Below are 17,783 nucleotides of genomic sequence, written 5' to 3' on the forward strand. Positions count from 1 at the left end.
TAACTTACGAAGGAGTGATCGGGATGAAATTTGATATTTAGAAAGATCTCGTAACTCAGACCTCTTATTTTAAATCCCAACTGGGTCCAGTGTCATTGGGAGGAGCTGTGGGGAGGGAACTGGAAATCCTGGAAAATGCTTAGAGTGGGGAGATCGGGATGAAACTTTGGGAAGGTTAGGCAAAAGCCCTAGATACATGATTGACATAACCGGACCGAATCCACTCTTTTTGGGGGAATTGGCGGGGAACCTAATTCGGTAATTCGGAAAAATAAAAAAATGAGGTATTTTTAACTTAGGAATGGGTGATTGGATCTTGATGAATTTTGATTTTTAGAAGAACCTCGTGTCTCAGAGCTCTTATTTTAAATCCTGACTGGATCTGGTGACATGGGGGGGGGGCTGAGGATGAACCTGGAAATATTGGGAAATGCTTAGAGTGGAGAGATCTTGATGATAGTTGGTGGTAAAAATAAGAACAAGTCCTAGATATGTGATTGGCATAATCAAACCGGATTGTCCTTCCTTGGGAGAGTTGGGAGAGGGGATTGATTGGGTAAAATTAGAAAAAAATGATGTATATTTAACTTACAAACGGGTGACCAAATCTTAATGAAATTTGATATATAGAAGGCCCTTGTGTCTCAGAGCTCTCATTTTAAATCATGACCGGATCTGGTGACATTGGGGGAAATTGGAGGGGTAAACCGGAAATCTTGGAAAGCGCTTAGAGTGTAGAGATCGGGATGAAACTTGGTGGGAAGAATGAGCACATGTTCTAGATATGTTATTGAAATGACCGGACCATTCCCGCTCTATTTTGGGGAGTTTGGGAAATTTTTTTAGTTTGTGCACTTCCAGATAAGCTAGGGTGATGAAAGTTGGCAGGCGTATCAGGGACCAGACTAGATTAGATTAGAAATAGTCTTTTCCCCGATTCGACCATCCGGGGGGGGGGGCGAGCAAAATAGTTGATAAGAATTTCATTTGCCCATAAAACAAATGACTGTTCTCCTTAAGTATGGCTTGTGGTCTTGGGGTATGATTCTAGCTTAGGTTGCGAGAAGTATCGGGTTCAATCTCTGACTATCCCATTTCTTACATGAAGAAGATCCAAAACTTGATACTTGATCAATATAGCGATTACTGAAAATGGGCAGGCATATAAGGGACCCGACAGGATTAATTAAAAATAGTCGCTTCCCCGATTTGACCATCTTGGGGAGGGAAAGTGGAAGGACGGTTAATTCGGAAAAATTAGAAAAAAATGAGGTATTTTTAACTTACGAATGGGTTATCAGATCTTTGTGAAATATCATATTTAGAAGACCTCGTGTCTCGGTGCTCTTATTTAAACCCTGACTGGATCCAGTGTTATTGGGGGAGTTGGAGGGGGAAACCGGAAATCGTTGAAAACGCTTAGAGTGGAGAGATTGTAATGAAACTTGATGGAAAGAAGTTCTTGACTCTTCTGACCTCGTCACAAGTGCCGAATTAGCTCTTGGCTCTCGTTTCTAATCGAAGCTCATGAAATAAAAAATCAAAGACTATCAAATAAAACTGTGAAAAATGGTAATCCTAGAATAAAAAAAAATAGAAGAAAGTTTCAAAATAAGATCACCTTCTCTTGACAGTTATGAGACAATAAGTGAAAAGTTCAAAACGAGGACAAGGAAAGAATCTGACGTGAAAATTGTTTGCAGAAATAACAGGATTAAGGGACATGTAAGGTGAAGTATTTGGACAACGTGAAGTTAGAAATCTATTCTTACTTCATAATATGTAGAATAATACGTAGCTAATACATTTTGCATGCAGACCCGCTATAATTTATTCCCCTCCCCCCTAATGTGCAAATATATAGTCCAAGCTTGTTTCTAAATCATTACATTTTTCTAATATTTTGATGTATACAATTAGAATTAACTTAACCTAACTTCTCGAGTGTGTACCATTGTGTACACTTGTCCATAGTAGTTTACTAAGGGTTACCGTAAATACGAGAATGGCTGCATTAGCAATCCTTAAAGGATTAAAAAAATAATTAATGGAAAAGAAAAAGAAAACAAATTTGATATTTCTGTATAACTAAAAAGGTAAATAGAGAACTTTGACGACAATAACTCACCATTTGTAAAAAGAAATGGATGTAAAAGGTGTAAAAAGAAAAAAAGAAAAGAAAAGGTAAAAATGTAAAAAAGAAAAGGGTGTAAAAAGAAATAGATGTAGAAATAGTTCCCAAGATATTTATGCTCTGATTAGTTGAAGACCCATCCTTGTCTAATGAAGATTTATACGAGGTTTGAAACTTACGATAGACATTCTTGCGAGACACAAGGCACCACATATTTTTCGTTTTTTTTTTTTTTTTTTTTCAAGTCCTAATAGTTTTTATTAATGATATTTTTGAATTTTTTGAAATAAATAACAAACCTCACTGTGACGGGGTCTGAATTATTTCGTGCGTATAAAAGCTTATTGTCAATTATTAAAGTTGTGAACTAAATAACAAATGCTAACAAATTGAATGGATCGGAATACGAATACAGATAGATGCGTTCATTTTACTTAAGTTACATATAGATAGATACACATATATTTAATGTTTTAAAGCCACAATGTCCATGTCCATAAAAACAAAACTAAAAATGATCATTTTTAGTAGTCACCATCACGTTTAACATCCATAAATTGTAATGCTAAGCTTTCAACAAGCAAGATTGTTATATTATTTTGAGTCCAACTCTATTTCCTACCCGAAAAGGTTTTATACTATACCTGGAATTGTGCCTGATGAATTTCCCTATGAAGAAATTACCAGATGGGTTTTCAGGGAGAAGATTCCTCAGAAGATTATCCGAAATTGAGGTGGTTTAATAAAGTTGTTCTTCAAGTATTGGGTGTGGGATACCTCCTCTTATAGGTAATATAGATGTAGAAAACAGCCATTGATGCTACATCAAATCTTTCACTGAGAAGCTATAAAGTTACCTGGTTGGTGCTACAACACGCACTCTGATCCTTTTGGGTTGAGGTGGTTTCATTTCTTTAGTAACTTAATAAAAAGAAAATCTATAAAATTTCTCTCTAATATATTAGTAATGATTCTTATAGGGTAACTACTCAGACAGTGCTTGATCTCGGTCAGATGTCCTGATTAATAAATATCTTTTCTAAACGTAGACAACAAGCTCAAAATCATGGATATTATGCATATAGGTTAAATAATTTGGACTGGCTGATTAGTTAGGACTAGACTAGTTGGAATTGGCTGCCACTATCTTGGAAAACTTCTGGTTTTTCATAATTTAAATTTAGACGAAAGTTACTTTTACAGCCTAACTAATTTAAACACAATATTTTTTCTTCACAGAGGTTGTGTTGGATTAAATTTGTCCAAGGTTGGGTCTCTCTGTGGGTTGGATGGTTTGGTCCAACTTTAAGATTTTGTGTCCAAAACTGGACAGAATTTTCCATTGGGCTCACGTATTAAACGTGTGCCTGAAGATTGGGTACCACTATCTATCAGTATGCTTGGAATTGTTAGTATTGTATATGGTTAAAATATTGAAGCTAATAATATACTTATCAAGAAGATTTCGAAAATTTGTGAAACAATTTACTTTATATTATCAGAGCCATTCCTAAGACTGGTGGTTCCCGGGGAAAGGTTAATTGCAGCCTACCCTCTCCTGACTCAAATAAAAAAAAACAAAAAAAAAAGAATAAAATGATCAAGGAGGGGGGGGGGGGTAGGAATCGCCCAGCTACGGTGCCCGGGGCAGCTGACCTGGTTGATTGATTTACATGACATAATTTTATTTGATGCTAGGCTATGAAATAGTAGAATACATGAGGTATATATTGCACACAAATGGTGATTGATGAAAAAATTTGGATTGCTTATTCAACTCTAGTGTAAAATGTTAGATTAGGAGGGCAAAGAAGATATCTTGATGTTTTCCCTTGTGATATTTTATTGTTTCTTTTATTATTGGTTGTTTTTAACTAGGCCATGAAATGGCAGAATGCAGAGGACTTCCTAAAGAAAAATCTGGAGAGAATGATGAACTGCCAAACAAAGAAATCCCACCAAAGCCGTTTATTTTTGTTCGATTGTCTGTACTCAGAGAGTACTTAGCCAAGGAGCTGGAAATGCCAAACCTTCCTTTTCCATATGACTTTGAAAGAGCTGTCGACGATTGGGTAAGTAGTTTCAGTTGTCTTTGTTCGTTTTTTTATGTTATTTGAATATTCATATAAATAAATATCCATATTTATAAATAAATATTCACATAAATAAATATTCATATATTCATGAATATTGATTATTCATATAAATACCATGACATTGGAGGGAGTTGGAAAGGGAAACCGGAAATCTTGAAAACATGAAATTTGAGTGGTCTTTATCTTACGAATGGGTGATCGGATCTTAATGAAACTTGATATATAGAAAGATCTTATGTCTCAGATGCTCTATTTTCAATTTGAACCGGATCTGGGGACACAAGGGTTTGGGGAAACAGAAATCTTTGTAAACCAGAAATCTTGGAAAACGCTTAGAGTGGAGAGATCGGGATGAAACTTGATGGGAAGAATAAGCACAAGTTTACGTGATTGACATAGTTGGAACGGATCTGCTCTTTGGGGGAGTTGGGATGGATTTCGAGTGGCTTAGTGAGTTTGTTCCTTCTGGACGTTCTAGGACAATGAAAATATATAGGCGTGTCAGGGACCTGCACAAATTGACTTGATTACAGTCGTTTCTCCGGTTCGGCCATCTGGGGGACTTGGGGGAGTGAAAAATGAGGTATTTTTCACTTACGAATGGGTGATCGGATCTTAATGAAATTTGATATATAGAAGGACCTTGTGTCTCAGAGCTTGTGTCTTTGTCACCAGTTCTTGACCAGAACTGGTGACATTTGGGGGGGGGGGGAGTTGGAGGGGAAACCGGAAATCTTGGAAAACGATTAGAGTGGAGACATCGGGATGAAACTTTGTGGGTAGAATAAGCAAATGTTTTAGATATGTGATTGATGTAACCGGACTGGATCTGCTCCTTTTGGGTCATTCGACCATTTGGGGGGCTGAAGGGAAAGGAAAAATTAGAAAACATGAGTTACTTTTAACTTACGAGTGGGTGATCGGATCTTAATGAATTTGATATTTAGAAGGACCTCGTGTCTCAGAGCTCTTATTTTAAATCTCGACGGGTATTAAGTCTCTGATTTTCCTTTTAAATCAATCTATTCATTCTTAGAATTTTCCTAGAGCTCATGCCATACGAGCTTTTGGCTTTTCCGACCTCGTCACAAGTGCCATATGAGTTCTTAGCTCTTGTTTTTAATTTACTTAGTTAATTTTTACTAAAATACCAAAAAGGAAGTTATATCGACTCGCATTGATTTTCACTCAAGAGGCCTTAGAAACAAAAAAATAATGGCTCGAAGGTTGACTGTTTCCTTTTTTGCAAATCTGTTGATAAGGGACTGTGCTAAGTCTTCCTTGGTATACAAACATTAATTTTATTTTGGGGCTAATTTAACCTTTTAATATGATTTATTTGCGGGCTAATTACATAATTTGTGGCCTATTTGTGGGCTTCAGTTTAAGCTGTTTGGTACCATATGTTTTTACATTTTTTTTATGACTTTTCATCTATGTGCCACACTCCTGTGCCATATTTAGAAGTTTATTACAACTGAACTTTGTTAGCAAGTTTAAAACTACATCAGTTCAGTTTAAGATTGAAATAATTTTCAGACAACTAGGATTCCTGAAGCCTTCTTATTAGATGTTGTAGGGTTATAATTATTTTCTCTGATCTTTATTTCAGGTTTTCATGTGTTTTTTTGTTGGTAATGACTTTTTACCCCATCTACCAAGTTTGGAAATTAGAGAGGGGGCTATTGACCGACTTGTCACTCTTTACAAAGATTGTGTCTACAAGACGGGCGTAAGTAATTCATTTATTGGCTTGAGTTGAAGGTTTTAATATAAAACTTGTGTATTTTATTGAATCATATGCTTATTATTTTTGTCAGCCTCCAGAAGAAATAAAGGTTTTTGCTCCTGATGATTTTGAATGGTCATTATATAAACTTTTCTTTCGAGGATGCCTTGTTGTGCGAGAATGGTAAGTTTCTTTGTGCAACTTTCACAGTTACTTATTTATGATGAAAATAGTATATGTTCGATTAAAATGTTAACCATTCTAATTTATAAAATCGTTGGCTATGTAATGATTATATACTTAATATCACAGTTTTTTTTTCTTTTTTTTTTTCAAGGAGACCATATCTAGGCTCTTAAGCCTAAAATTGGCTTAGTATGGCGTACATACGAAAAATTGACCCACCCCCCTCCGTTTCTAAGCTCTCCATATTTACACTACTCAGATCAACAGTGTTTTGAGTACAATAAAACACAATTTCGAAAGCAGAAAATGAATACTTTCTGAATTTTTGCACGTAAACCATATTTAACTATTTCTTGTTCTTTCTATCTCTTTATTATTTACCTCTTATATCTTATTTACTATCTTATTTACTATCTCTGATCTTAGTATATTTACTGTCTTATACCTTATTATCTTATTTATAATCTATCTCTCTCTTATTACCTTTCAACTTTTTAAATAGGCAAACTTTTTTCGTCCGACATCCGCAAAATTAAGAGGATTTTCTTTTGAACTGATGGGGTATTTAAAGCTTGTTGTAAAATCGTCGAAATATACAGTAAATCTTACTGAAGAAAAATACATTCCTCCCACGAATAGATTTAATTTTTTTTTGTTTCATTTGGGGTAATAGCAGGACCATATCTAGGATTATGGTTCAGGGGGGGGGGACTACAGGATAAACTTTAAAGGATACAACAAAAACATACTTATATGTAATTTTATTACTTTTGTAGGAGTTAGACAAAATTTTGGGAGAGGGTCAAAATCCACTCCCTCTGGATAAGGCCCTCGCTGGTAGGCTATGGATGGTTCAAAGTATAAGAATCAAATCTTTTTGTCAGTATTTCACCTACTGAATGGATTGAAATTTACTTTCGTAAACTCCAGGGTACAAGGAACACTTGTTTACAGAGAAATAGGTTTGGACCAAGAACCCACGAAACCGGAACCAAAAAATGTTTTTTACGGTTGGCTTAAACTAAACTTAAAGTCTTAGGTCGAAAGGACCCTAATTCACAAGAAAATTCGGTTAACCCTAAAAAGGTCCACCTAAAAAGGACTAACTAATTCTGATTTCCGAACAACTTGAAGCTTAAAACCATGAGTTCTTGGCTAGATTGACCGTAAGGAAAAAAAGATATTTTTTTTTGGGGCATGGGCCCCCTTCTGTGTTTTGGTCCAAAAAAGGGTCAAAACTTGTTTCCGATCGGTTTAAACTTTCAAGGTTCACTGCTTCGACAAGGGAAGGTAAAGATCCATATTAAAACCCATAACGAGCAGAAGTAAAGCTATAATTGTACTCTTTATCTTATAATGAGTCAGTTGTTTGTATCGTTTTTAAATGACAGGCCAGTCGTGACCATCGTTATGTGTTCTTATAATGTACCTGAGAGAAAAAATGACAAATTCGGCAGTTTAATGTTGTGAAAGTTCGTCTGTAAATTAAGTTTCATTTATTTAACTAATATAGTTATATTTTAAACAATCAATCTAATTTTATTATGTCTTTGGTTTAGTTTGGGAAGGGGGTCAGTGGTGTGACTCTGTAAGCTCAGCCAGGGTCGACCCAGCTCTAAATGGGTACCTGGAGAAATCTGGGGAAGGTAAACAGGAAGGGTGTGCGAAAGCACAAGATGGTTAGCCCCCAACCCCCCATTGCACTTCCTGAGCTAAGAAACGGAGATCAGCACCGCCGGTAGGGACTATAAAGTCTAAGCCGTATTCTTTACCTTCACCTTTTTGGTGTGATCTTAACTACTATCGTGGTTTGTTTTTTTGTTGTTGATATTTCGACCGATAAAAACTAGACTGTTCAAACATAATACATTTTTCAGTAGGGTTTGAGAGAAGGAGGGAGGAGGCGTAGCTCTACTCTTATTTGTAAACTTTAAGTTGCCTTGTCACAACATATTGTTGTTGTGTTGCTGGTGATGTTATGACAAATAAAAACGCGCCGCTTAAATACAAATTGCATTCAGTAAGTCTTTAATCACGCTCTGGCTTTTCGAACGTTTTGAAGTGGTGTTAATTTCGGTTAGTTTTAACTTTAAATTGATTATTTGTTTCAATTTATGTTCGTTAGGGTATTCAGCTATTCATCAAGAGCCAGTGGCGTCAATTCGCTGAATTGGGGGGGGGGGGGTATTTTTGTTTGATGGAAAGACAAAAAAGCCAAAATTTCAATGAAAATACCAAGAAAAGATCTTTCCCAATTTAGAGGGGGCTTACTGTCCTTCCCTTAATTGAAATGACTGTCTATAAGTGTATTTGTTTATGTTTAATGTTACTATTTATTCTATTTCCTATTCATTTCTGATTGCATTTATCCATTCATTACAATTTCGGCTCGATATAAGTTTGAATTACGACATGGCTTTGTTTCTGCTCGTTTTTGGTTTTAATAAGACTCGTTGCTTTTTTCTGATTTTTTTTTTTTTTTTTTTTTCTAATTCATTCTGTGACAAGATAAGCTTACCATCTGCATGCGTACGCTCTTACAACGCCACGCCTATCCAGCCGTTTTGTTTCGAATTGGGAGATTGTTCGTATGTATAACAGGCTGAGTGTCGTTACTGATTGTATTTCAAAAGGTAATGCATTTTTACTAAAAAGATGATTTTACTCTCCTCCTAGGGTTGGTTAACTGAATCAGGATTTTTCACTGCAAGTCGAGTTCAGATTATTATGAATGAGCTGGGCAAGGTAGAGGATCAAATTTTTCGGGACAGACAAGAAAAAGAGAAGAAATGGAAAGAGCAGGACAAATTTCGAAAAAGAGCAAAGATGGACTCAAACTCCAAACCGAAGTGGGTTCCCGGGGGTCAATTTGAGCCAAAGGTTTGTAATGTCACACATCTTTTATAATTTTTTTTTGCCCTTATCTTTTTTCTCTTTTTTAGAGATTATCGCTTTTTCAGTGCTTGGTGGAAAATTAAGCTCTGCTTTACAGTCTAATTTCGTCTACCTTTATCTGTATCCTACTCTAATTAAATGTAACTATAGGACATTAACCAACTATAAATTTTAGGCTCGACTACAACCAATTTAAACAAGACAAACTTTAACTAGAAAAAAGAAGAACAAATATAGCGTACGCTCTTTTGTGGAACCAGAGAAGAAATATTATTACCTTAACCCCCAAGTATAAAATTAAAGGTCCTCTTGTCCTCCCCCTCCCTATAAAGAAACTAATTGGAAAAATAGAGGTTCATCCCCTTCCACCTGTGGAACAACGGCTGGAAACGTATAAATTAACGTGTTAATTTTTCACCTTCCAAAGAAAACCATTAACTGAATCCAAACTCTTTAAATTGTATATAGTGCCCGCTTGCCTTTGGTCATTAAAAAAGAAGTAAAATAATATTCTCTGTGATCATCGGAAACTAACTGACTCTGTAACTTGTGAAGTATCTTTGGGGATTCTACTTGCCTTCAGGAATCTGCTCCCCGTTGCATTACACAGACATCAGCTATTTAAAGACACTTTAGCAGTTACATAGGTGGACGGACAAAGAAAGATCTTGTATATTAAGCTTGGCAATAATTTGCGTTATTAGCCCGTTGGTCAATAATCAGCCCATTGTTTACGCAGAAGTAGTATTTAACAGTTCTCCTGAGCCTTTTCTCCTAAACTTAACCCGAGTTTAAAACTTTGATTTTTACAATTTCATGAATCAGCCTAGTTCATTGGGTTTTTTATGTTTTTTTTTCGATGCGCTTCATAAATTGTTTGTTTTGTTTCATAATTATTTAATTAAGTTTAGGAAAATTAAGTTTTTGAAGTTATTTTAAATAATTGTTCGTGATTCTTTTAAAGATGATTCTTAAAAACCAACTTACGAAGGGTGACAGAAATAGACAAAAAGGAAATAGATCTATAAAAAGAATCAATGGGCTCCTGGCTAATTACAGAAAGAACAGACAGCAAGTATTTCTAGCCAATATTTTCAAACTGTCCTTACGCCTAATCTTCTTAGCAATAAACAGGAAAAAACCTCAAAAAGTGCATTAAGGTGAAAGAATTATGAACTTGTTTATATTGGAAACACTGCATGTTCGATGCGTAGGCTGTATGCAGTGTGCAAATTTGTGAACGTTTTTTCCACAATTGCTTAACCTCCAGTTGAATATCCTCTGTTCCAGTAGTGCCTGGATTGAGGTTTCAGTTTCCTTTTTAAATTGTAAGCCAATTTTCAAGCTATACCAATCTGTAATGTTAGAACGACTCACGGTACTGACTCAGGGTACTGTGACACCGATCGTATAGCACGCCATTTTAGCAACAGTGCGGCTGCGGTCTGCCAGAACTTTGTATCGACATTTTAAATTTATTGAGACAATAGTAATACCGATTTTTTTTTTCCTTTTGTACAGAACACAGAGGTTGTCCAAGTTTGTTTTCTTCCATTCTTTTGCCACTCCATTTTTTCCATACTAGCTTTTGTATTTTTAGTATATTCGTGCCAGGTTTTGACTTTGGTAAAACGATGAAATTCCTTTTTACTCCTGTAGACACTCGTGTCTAAGAAATTATAGAATGTAGAAACATTCTGATTACATCAATGGATTCGAAGTGTCAAGGTTAGAGAAGATTCTGTCTAAGTTCGAAATTAAACTTCTTTGTTGATGCTAGGTTTTGGTAAAGGATAGTTCAGTGGAGGATCCAGGGGGTGGGGGTGACCCTGCCCCACCCCCTCAAGATTTTTTCTGTTTTTGTCTCTTTTTCAGATAAAATTGTCAATTTGGTCAATTATTGGCACCATTGTCACATTCCTCACCCCAAGATTTTGCATATTGGTGTCCTTGTCACTTTGGGCCTCCCCCCAAGATTTTTTTCTAGATCTGCTCCTGGAATAGTCATATGCCCCGTGGGATATAAGAATCGAATTCTTGGGTGTATTGGCTTCAGTATTCTCACTTTAGGAATCAGAAAACCATATACTATCTTGGAATATTGTCGAATTTCATGGACCTATTGTCTGGAATAATGAACAACTAATGAGATCCGGTAGTGTAGTACTGTGGCTGAATTTTTTTCACCCGCAGTCAAACAGAAAAAAAAAACATAAATTGGAGAAGTAGAAATTTCACTGAAGTATGGCAAATTGAATCTGTTGACATATTTGGAAGTCATTCGTGCAAGTACTGTAGGGAATGGGGATGATTATTTTGGCATTCAAGTTGAGGGGCCGGATCAATTTGCCACGAATTTTAGTCATCTTACAGTTTAGAATCTCTGCTATTGACATTGCAAAAAAAAAAAAAAAAAAATGTAAACAGAGAAATTGCCCAAGTAAAGAGCGATGTGGGCACAATGTATTATTTATTTATTTTTTATTATTATTTTTTGGTTTTAGACCAGACCACTTCGTATCGAAGGAATTGCTGTAGAATTTCCGAAAAGGGCTCATTCGATTTCTAAATTGGAAGGGCTAGTGCCCTTTCTAACAGTCGAAAGTGACTGGAGGGCAACATTACACGCCCTCAAACTTCAAAAAAGACTCATTTGATTGCAAATTGAAAGGGCTAGTGCCATCTTTAATAGTCGAAAGTGATTGGAGGACAACTAACCCCCCTCCCACGCCCACCATTTCCCCAATCACACCCAATCAAAATTTTAAGATAGCTATTTTGTGCAACACAATTGAAAGCTCCGGAAATTATGTCTGAGAGGATGACAACCCACCATACCCCTCAAGTCAAGGGTTGTAGGTTATGCCCTGGGGGCATATAAGGTATTTATAGAAAGTGTGATCGTATTAAACTTGGAGGGGGCTCATAGGATTAGTAATCAGACGTTCGAGTGCCTTTTTTAAGATTCAGAGTGATTGGAGGATGCATACCCCCTCCCTCCCATACCTTGAATTTTCCCGAAATGTATCTGATAGAAAATTTGAGATCGCCATTTGTTGTCGTAGAAACTTCGAAAATAGCTCATTCGGTCGGAAATTGGAAGGGCTTGTACCCTTTTTAATAGTCGAAAGGGATCGGAAGGCAACTAACCCTACCATTTCCCATCCAACACATCCAATCTAATCATTTTTGAGATAGCCATTCTGTTAAACGTAATTGAAAAGTCCGGAAATTATGTCTTTGAGGATTGCAACCCCCCTACAGCTCTCAAGGCAAGGATTTTAAGTTATGCCCTGGGGGCATATACTTCTACTAACAACAACTCAACGCAGGACCAAACCGCCTGAAGCCAATACATCTACACACGCTCCTCCATCCCAATCTATTCAGAACCCCCCTCTTTAAACCCTCCCAATAAATTCCCATTGCCTTTAAATCTTTCTTTATGACGTCCTCCCACCCCAGACGTTGACGACCTGCTTCCCGTTTAGCCCTAGATGGTTGGCTGAAAAGGATAGTCTTCAGCAATCTGTCATCCTTCATCCGCAGAACGTGCCCTAACCATCTCAACCTATCTTTCATTATAGCCCTAGAAAGCAGGATTGAACCACACTTTTCGTACAACCTAGTGTTTGACATACGATCAGTCAGCTGGGTACCCAGAACAATCCGTGGAAAACATGTAGTAAGTCTTCATCTGCTTTTTGGAGCACCCATGCTTCAGAGCCATATTTGACCACTGTCATCACCGTACCTTCCAACATTCTAATTTTGGTTTGCAGACTTATGTTCCTATTCTTCCAAACTTTTTTTAATTGTGAAAAAAACACCCTGAGCCTTGGCTATTCTACTTTTAACATCTTCACTGCTCCTACCTTCGTTACTAATAATACTACCAAGGTAAGTGAAGCTGTCCACCTTTTTTGTTACCCAACGTCACCTTTTAATATTCACTTCATCCTAGCCTTAGTGACTTAGACTTCTTAACATTAATTTTTAAACCTACTCTACCACCCTGAACTCGCAAAACCTGTAAAAGTCCATTCATTTTGCTCATAATTTCATCTAGGATGCTTAGATCATCAGCATAATCTAAGTTCAGGAGAGTTTTCCTCCCATTTGATTCTGTGGTCCCCCATTGCCTTTCGTGTGCTCCTTAATACAAAGTCGACCAAAATGATCCATATCAAGGGAGATAGAACGCAACTCTGCTTAACTCCTGATTTAATACAAAACCAGCTGCTAACCTCATTTCCTACATTAACTGCAGCAGTATTAGTCTCATACATAGCACTGATCATTTTATTGTGTTTGTCTGGTATACCATATAAGGATAATACCTTTGCTAAATCTCCTTTGTCAACAGAATCGAACGCTTGCTCATAATCTATAAAACTGAGGACTAAAGGTGTTTGTAAACTAAGGCACTTCTTAATCATTAATCTAAGAGGAATTCTTTGGTCGACACATCTTCTACCTTTTTCTAAAACCGCACTGTTCTTCTCTTAAAAATTTGTCTACAGCATTTCTCAGTATATAAAGTATCATATTACTAAGTAATTTGCTACCTACAGGGACCAGACAAGTGCCTCGATAATTACGACGTTCACTCTTATCACCTTTCTTATACACCGTTCTTTATATTTTCCGAAATGCATTTGATAGAAATTTTGAGATGGCCATTTGCTGTAGTAGAAACTTCAAAAAAGGCTCATTCGATTGGAAATTGAAAAGGCTCGTTCGTTTTTTATTAGTCAAAAGTGATTGGAGCGCAACAAGCCTCCCTCCTCACACACCCATCAATTCCCAAAACACATCTAGTCAAAACTTTGAGATAGCCATTTTGTTTAGCGTAGTTGTAAGATCTGGAAATTGTTTTTTTGAGATTGACACCCCCCCCCCCACAGCCCCCAATGCAAGGGTTGCAAGTTGTGCCTCGAGGGCACATAAGGTTTTTATAGAAAGGTTGGTCTTTAAGCTCCAGATAGGGCTCAATGGATTGGGAATCAGATGTTCTAGTTTCTTTTTTAAGAGTTAAAGTGGTCGGGGACAGTCGCCGGAATCAGATGTTCTAGTTTCTTTTTTAAGAGTCAAAGTGATCGGGGATAGCCGCCCCTATGTCTCATTTTCCATAAAAGCAATCGATAAAAATTTTGAGGTAGACATTTGTTCAAAAATCGTTCAAAGATCATATAATAAGGCCGTTTTGGTGGACAGAATCTCCCAGAGTCTGAGGGTAAGGTTTTTAAGTTATGCCTTCGGGGTGTATCAGGTTTTTATGTAAGGGGTGGTTGTGTGAACGTGAACTTTATATGAGGCTCATTTTATTTGAAATGTATAGTTCTATTTCCCTTTTAAGAGTCAAACATGACGGAGAGTAACTAGCCCCCCTCCCTGATATCCTCTTTTCTCAAAACACATTCAGTTGAAATTGTGAGCCAGCCTTTTTTTTTACCAATAGTTCAAAATTCATATAGCAATGTCTTTAGGGTGGACACAAACCATCAGAGCCCCGTGGGCAAGGGTTGTAAGTTATGCTCCGGGGCATATAAAGTGTTTTGGGAATGGGTGGTCGTATAAGCTTTGGATCTGATGGAGCTCATTTGATTGGAAGTCCGAAGTTCTAGTGCCCTCTTTAATAGTCAAAAATAAATGGAGGGAAATCAGCCCCACCCAAGCCTATCATTCCTAAAATATATCAGATTGAAGTTTTAAGACATCTGTTTTGTTCAGTCTTTTTGAAATATCTAGTAATTATGTCTTTAGGGATGTCAAACTGTCCAAAGCCCTTAGGGCAAAGGCTGTAAGTTAGGCAATTTGTTCATTATGGAGAAAGGTATGCATGTTTGAACTTTGCTTCCCAACAAGACGAAGGGCACTTAGGTGAGCCCTTCAGAGAATGTTTTGAACTGAATCAAAAGGCATCATGGGTATAAGGAACTGAGAAAGAACTGAGTATGTTAATTTTGAAAACTCAGGAAATGATAAGGGAGATGATAAAAAAGGCAATATTTGCTTGCTACCAATACTACTACAACTACTACCACCACTATCACCTGACTAATCTATTTACAGTATTGAGGGGAAATTCGAGCTAAATCAAAAGACGCTCTGTGTATGCAAATCGTCAAAATAGCGTTTCTTCGAATTGATTTGGGTAACAGATTGGAACTTTCAGAGAATGCTTAAAGGGGAGTATCATCTCAGCAAAAGGCACTACACACTACTGCTAATACTATTGTTACTGCTGCATTTATTACTGCTACTTCTTCTATTGGTACTACTTGTAAGGCTAAGAGCACTGAGACTATAATATATATCAAAAGGACATATCAGCAAGTCGTAGCAACGGGTAATTGTATTAAGTTGAAACCTCTAGGACTTGATGAGAGCAATGTTCTGCTGATCAAAAGGCAATATGTTAATACTATTACTAGTAATATCAATGCCTCTACTGGGACTACTAATACAACTATGCCTAAGGGCATGAAGGTGAAATTTACAATGGATTTCGTGGGGGGAGGCGAACTGAACACACCACGCCGTCTGTATGCAGATTATCAAATGATGCAACAGCAATATCTTAGGAACAGTTTGGTGTGTGAAGTTTGAAACTAACAGGGCTTGTTGTGAGGGATGTTGAACTAACCAAAAGAAAGTATTTTCAACCTAATGCTACAGCTTCTGCTCTTGCCACTACTTATGCTACTATTAATACTAATTCTATTGCTACTGCTGCCACTAAGGCTTAGGCTATTACAATTAAATCTAGTGCTAATACTACTTGTAGTGCTAATAAAGATAAAGTTATTAAGGTGAAAATTTTGGAATGTATAGTGACTAAATGGAACTAAATTGAAACACACTATGCCCCCACAGGCTGTCAAGTGGACATAACAGAAATGCCTTAAGACCGATCGATGGTACTAAGCTGAAACTTTCATCGTGTGTTGAAGGGGATGTTGAAGAAATGCTATGCGCATACTTCCACTAATGCTGCTACAACTATTGCTACTGTGCAATCTATGGGTTTTAAGGTGGAGCTTTTAAGGAACATTTAGGTGGATATTGAACTAAATCAAAACGAACTATAAGCATGTTGCCTTTCAAAAAGTTGACGCAGCAATATCTGAAGAACAAGTTATATTATTAACTTAAACCTTGAAGGGTAAGTTTTGGGGGATTTTGAACTAGTCAGAGGGCACTATATGTATACTTTCAATACTACCACTACAGTTACTTTGATTAATGACGTTAAGGGTGTTAAGGTGAAAATTTTAGGGAAAGTTAGGAGAAGTTTCATTAGAAAAAACTTTGTGCATACAGGTTTTCAAAATGGCATATAAGCAATATTGTAGGCTGCACCACCCTAATAGCTAGAAATATAAAAAAAAAGATTGGAGGGCAAGCAGCGCTCCTCTCAAGCCCATTGATTTTCCAAATACATCCGGTCAAAATTTTGTTCAGCATTGTAGAACGGTTCAGCAACTATATCTTTAGGGATATTGGGTATGCCAACCCTCCACAATTGTGCAATTAACCCTTTATGCTTTAAAACTAAATCTTACTTTAAACTAAATAATAAGGCATTTTGCGCATGGTTGCCAGGAAGACACCTCATTAATACATCGAGAACGACTGGGAGTATTAAGTTAAAACTTCTGGGGCTAATACTATTACTACTTCTGCTCTTATAATTTAAATAAATAAAAAGAGTGTAAGTGTATCTATGAGCAAAGTCAACTGGCTAGGACTTTAAAGGAGCAATAAAAGTGAAAACTAGAAAAATTGTTACATGAAAACTTGTCCAACCATGAAACGTTATATAACAATTAATGACAATAAGGGAATAATTGAGATTTCAATTTTCAATGGAAAAGAACACCGTATGCACTCAAGGTGTTTTCGCTATTAGTGGGCGTCAAAAAAGAAAAAAGAAATGTAGGTGAAAAACCAGCCAAAAATAAACTAAAAATGTATGTTACCAGACAGCTTTAGAAGACATAACTTAGCTTTAGAGGTTTAGTGTTTATGGACGAAAAGCGTTGCCAAATTTAACAAATTGGTTCTGTTTACTTATTTTCGTGGTTTAACTGGGCAAAACTGACGAAAGTGTGATACTGTCCTAAAAACTTCATAATTTTTAAACAGCCAAACAAAAATCTTAAAAAATCGCAGTGTTTAGGTATGAATAGACCTAATATGGATCCAGACTGCGGGAAAGTGTTTTCTTTTTTACTTTAGGGCATTTTGGAAGTAATATGATTACATATTTGCCTTCAGGTTATATTGCCGTAATTTTTGAAAATGTCAAAACTCACCCTTTGATCAGGGATTGTGAAAAAAAGCTAGTAATGTTTTCGATTCGTTGGATCTAAATACTTTATTGTTTCAGTTATATGGTCTAGTTCAGTTTTTTGCAACTATACGAGTTGTATTTTTTAGCCCATCGGTAGAGCAGTAGAACCCTTGGTCGATGCCCACCGGTCAATACAAGAGGTGCGAACTGAGGCTTTCCGCAGAGAGCAATCAGCAAATTATTCAGTTGCAGCTAGTATCAAAACTCAATTCAAGAATGTGAGTATTTTTATAATATTTATGTGGTAATGTAGATGACTTTGGTGAAATACACTGAAGCTAGTGAGCCAGTTATGAATTAGAGGTTATCGGCTAAAGTCTCTACCGGCTGTAATTAGGCTGTAAATTAGCTGTAAGTACCGGCTGTAAATTAGGGGCTAAATTC

General features: G+C 36.6%; 1 protein-coding gene across 1 annotated transcript in view; it reads left to right on the top strand.

The window, feature by feature from the left end:
• Positions 1-17,783, top strand: part of LOC136028943 (5'-3' exoribonuclease 2 homolog) — a 147,524-nt gene that overhangs the window by 68,680 nt on the left and 61,061 nt on the right. The window contains exons 8-11 of the mRNA XM_065706930.1: positions 4,013-4,206; positions 5,843-5,962; positions 8,822-9,025; positions 17,486-17,617. Of these exons, the coding sequence (XP_065563002.1) occupies positions 4,013-4,206; positions 5,843-5,962; positions 8,822-9,025; positions 17,486-17,617 (650 nt within the window). The remainder of the gene's footprint in view (positions 1-4,012; positions 4,207-5,842; positions 5,963-8,821; positions 9,026-17,485; positions 17,618-17,783) is intronic.

The sequence above is a fragment of the Artemia franciscana genome, chromosome 7 (assembly GCF_032884065.1).
Source record: "Artemia franciscana chromosome 7, ASM3288406v1, whole genome shotgun sequence".
In the NCBI taxonomy this organism is placed as follows: domain Eukaryota; kingdom Metazoa; phylum Arthropoda; class Branchiopoda; order Anostraca; family Artemiidae; genus Artemia; species Artemia franciscana.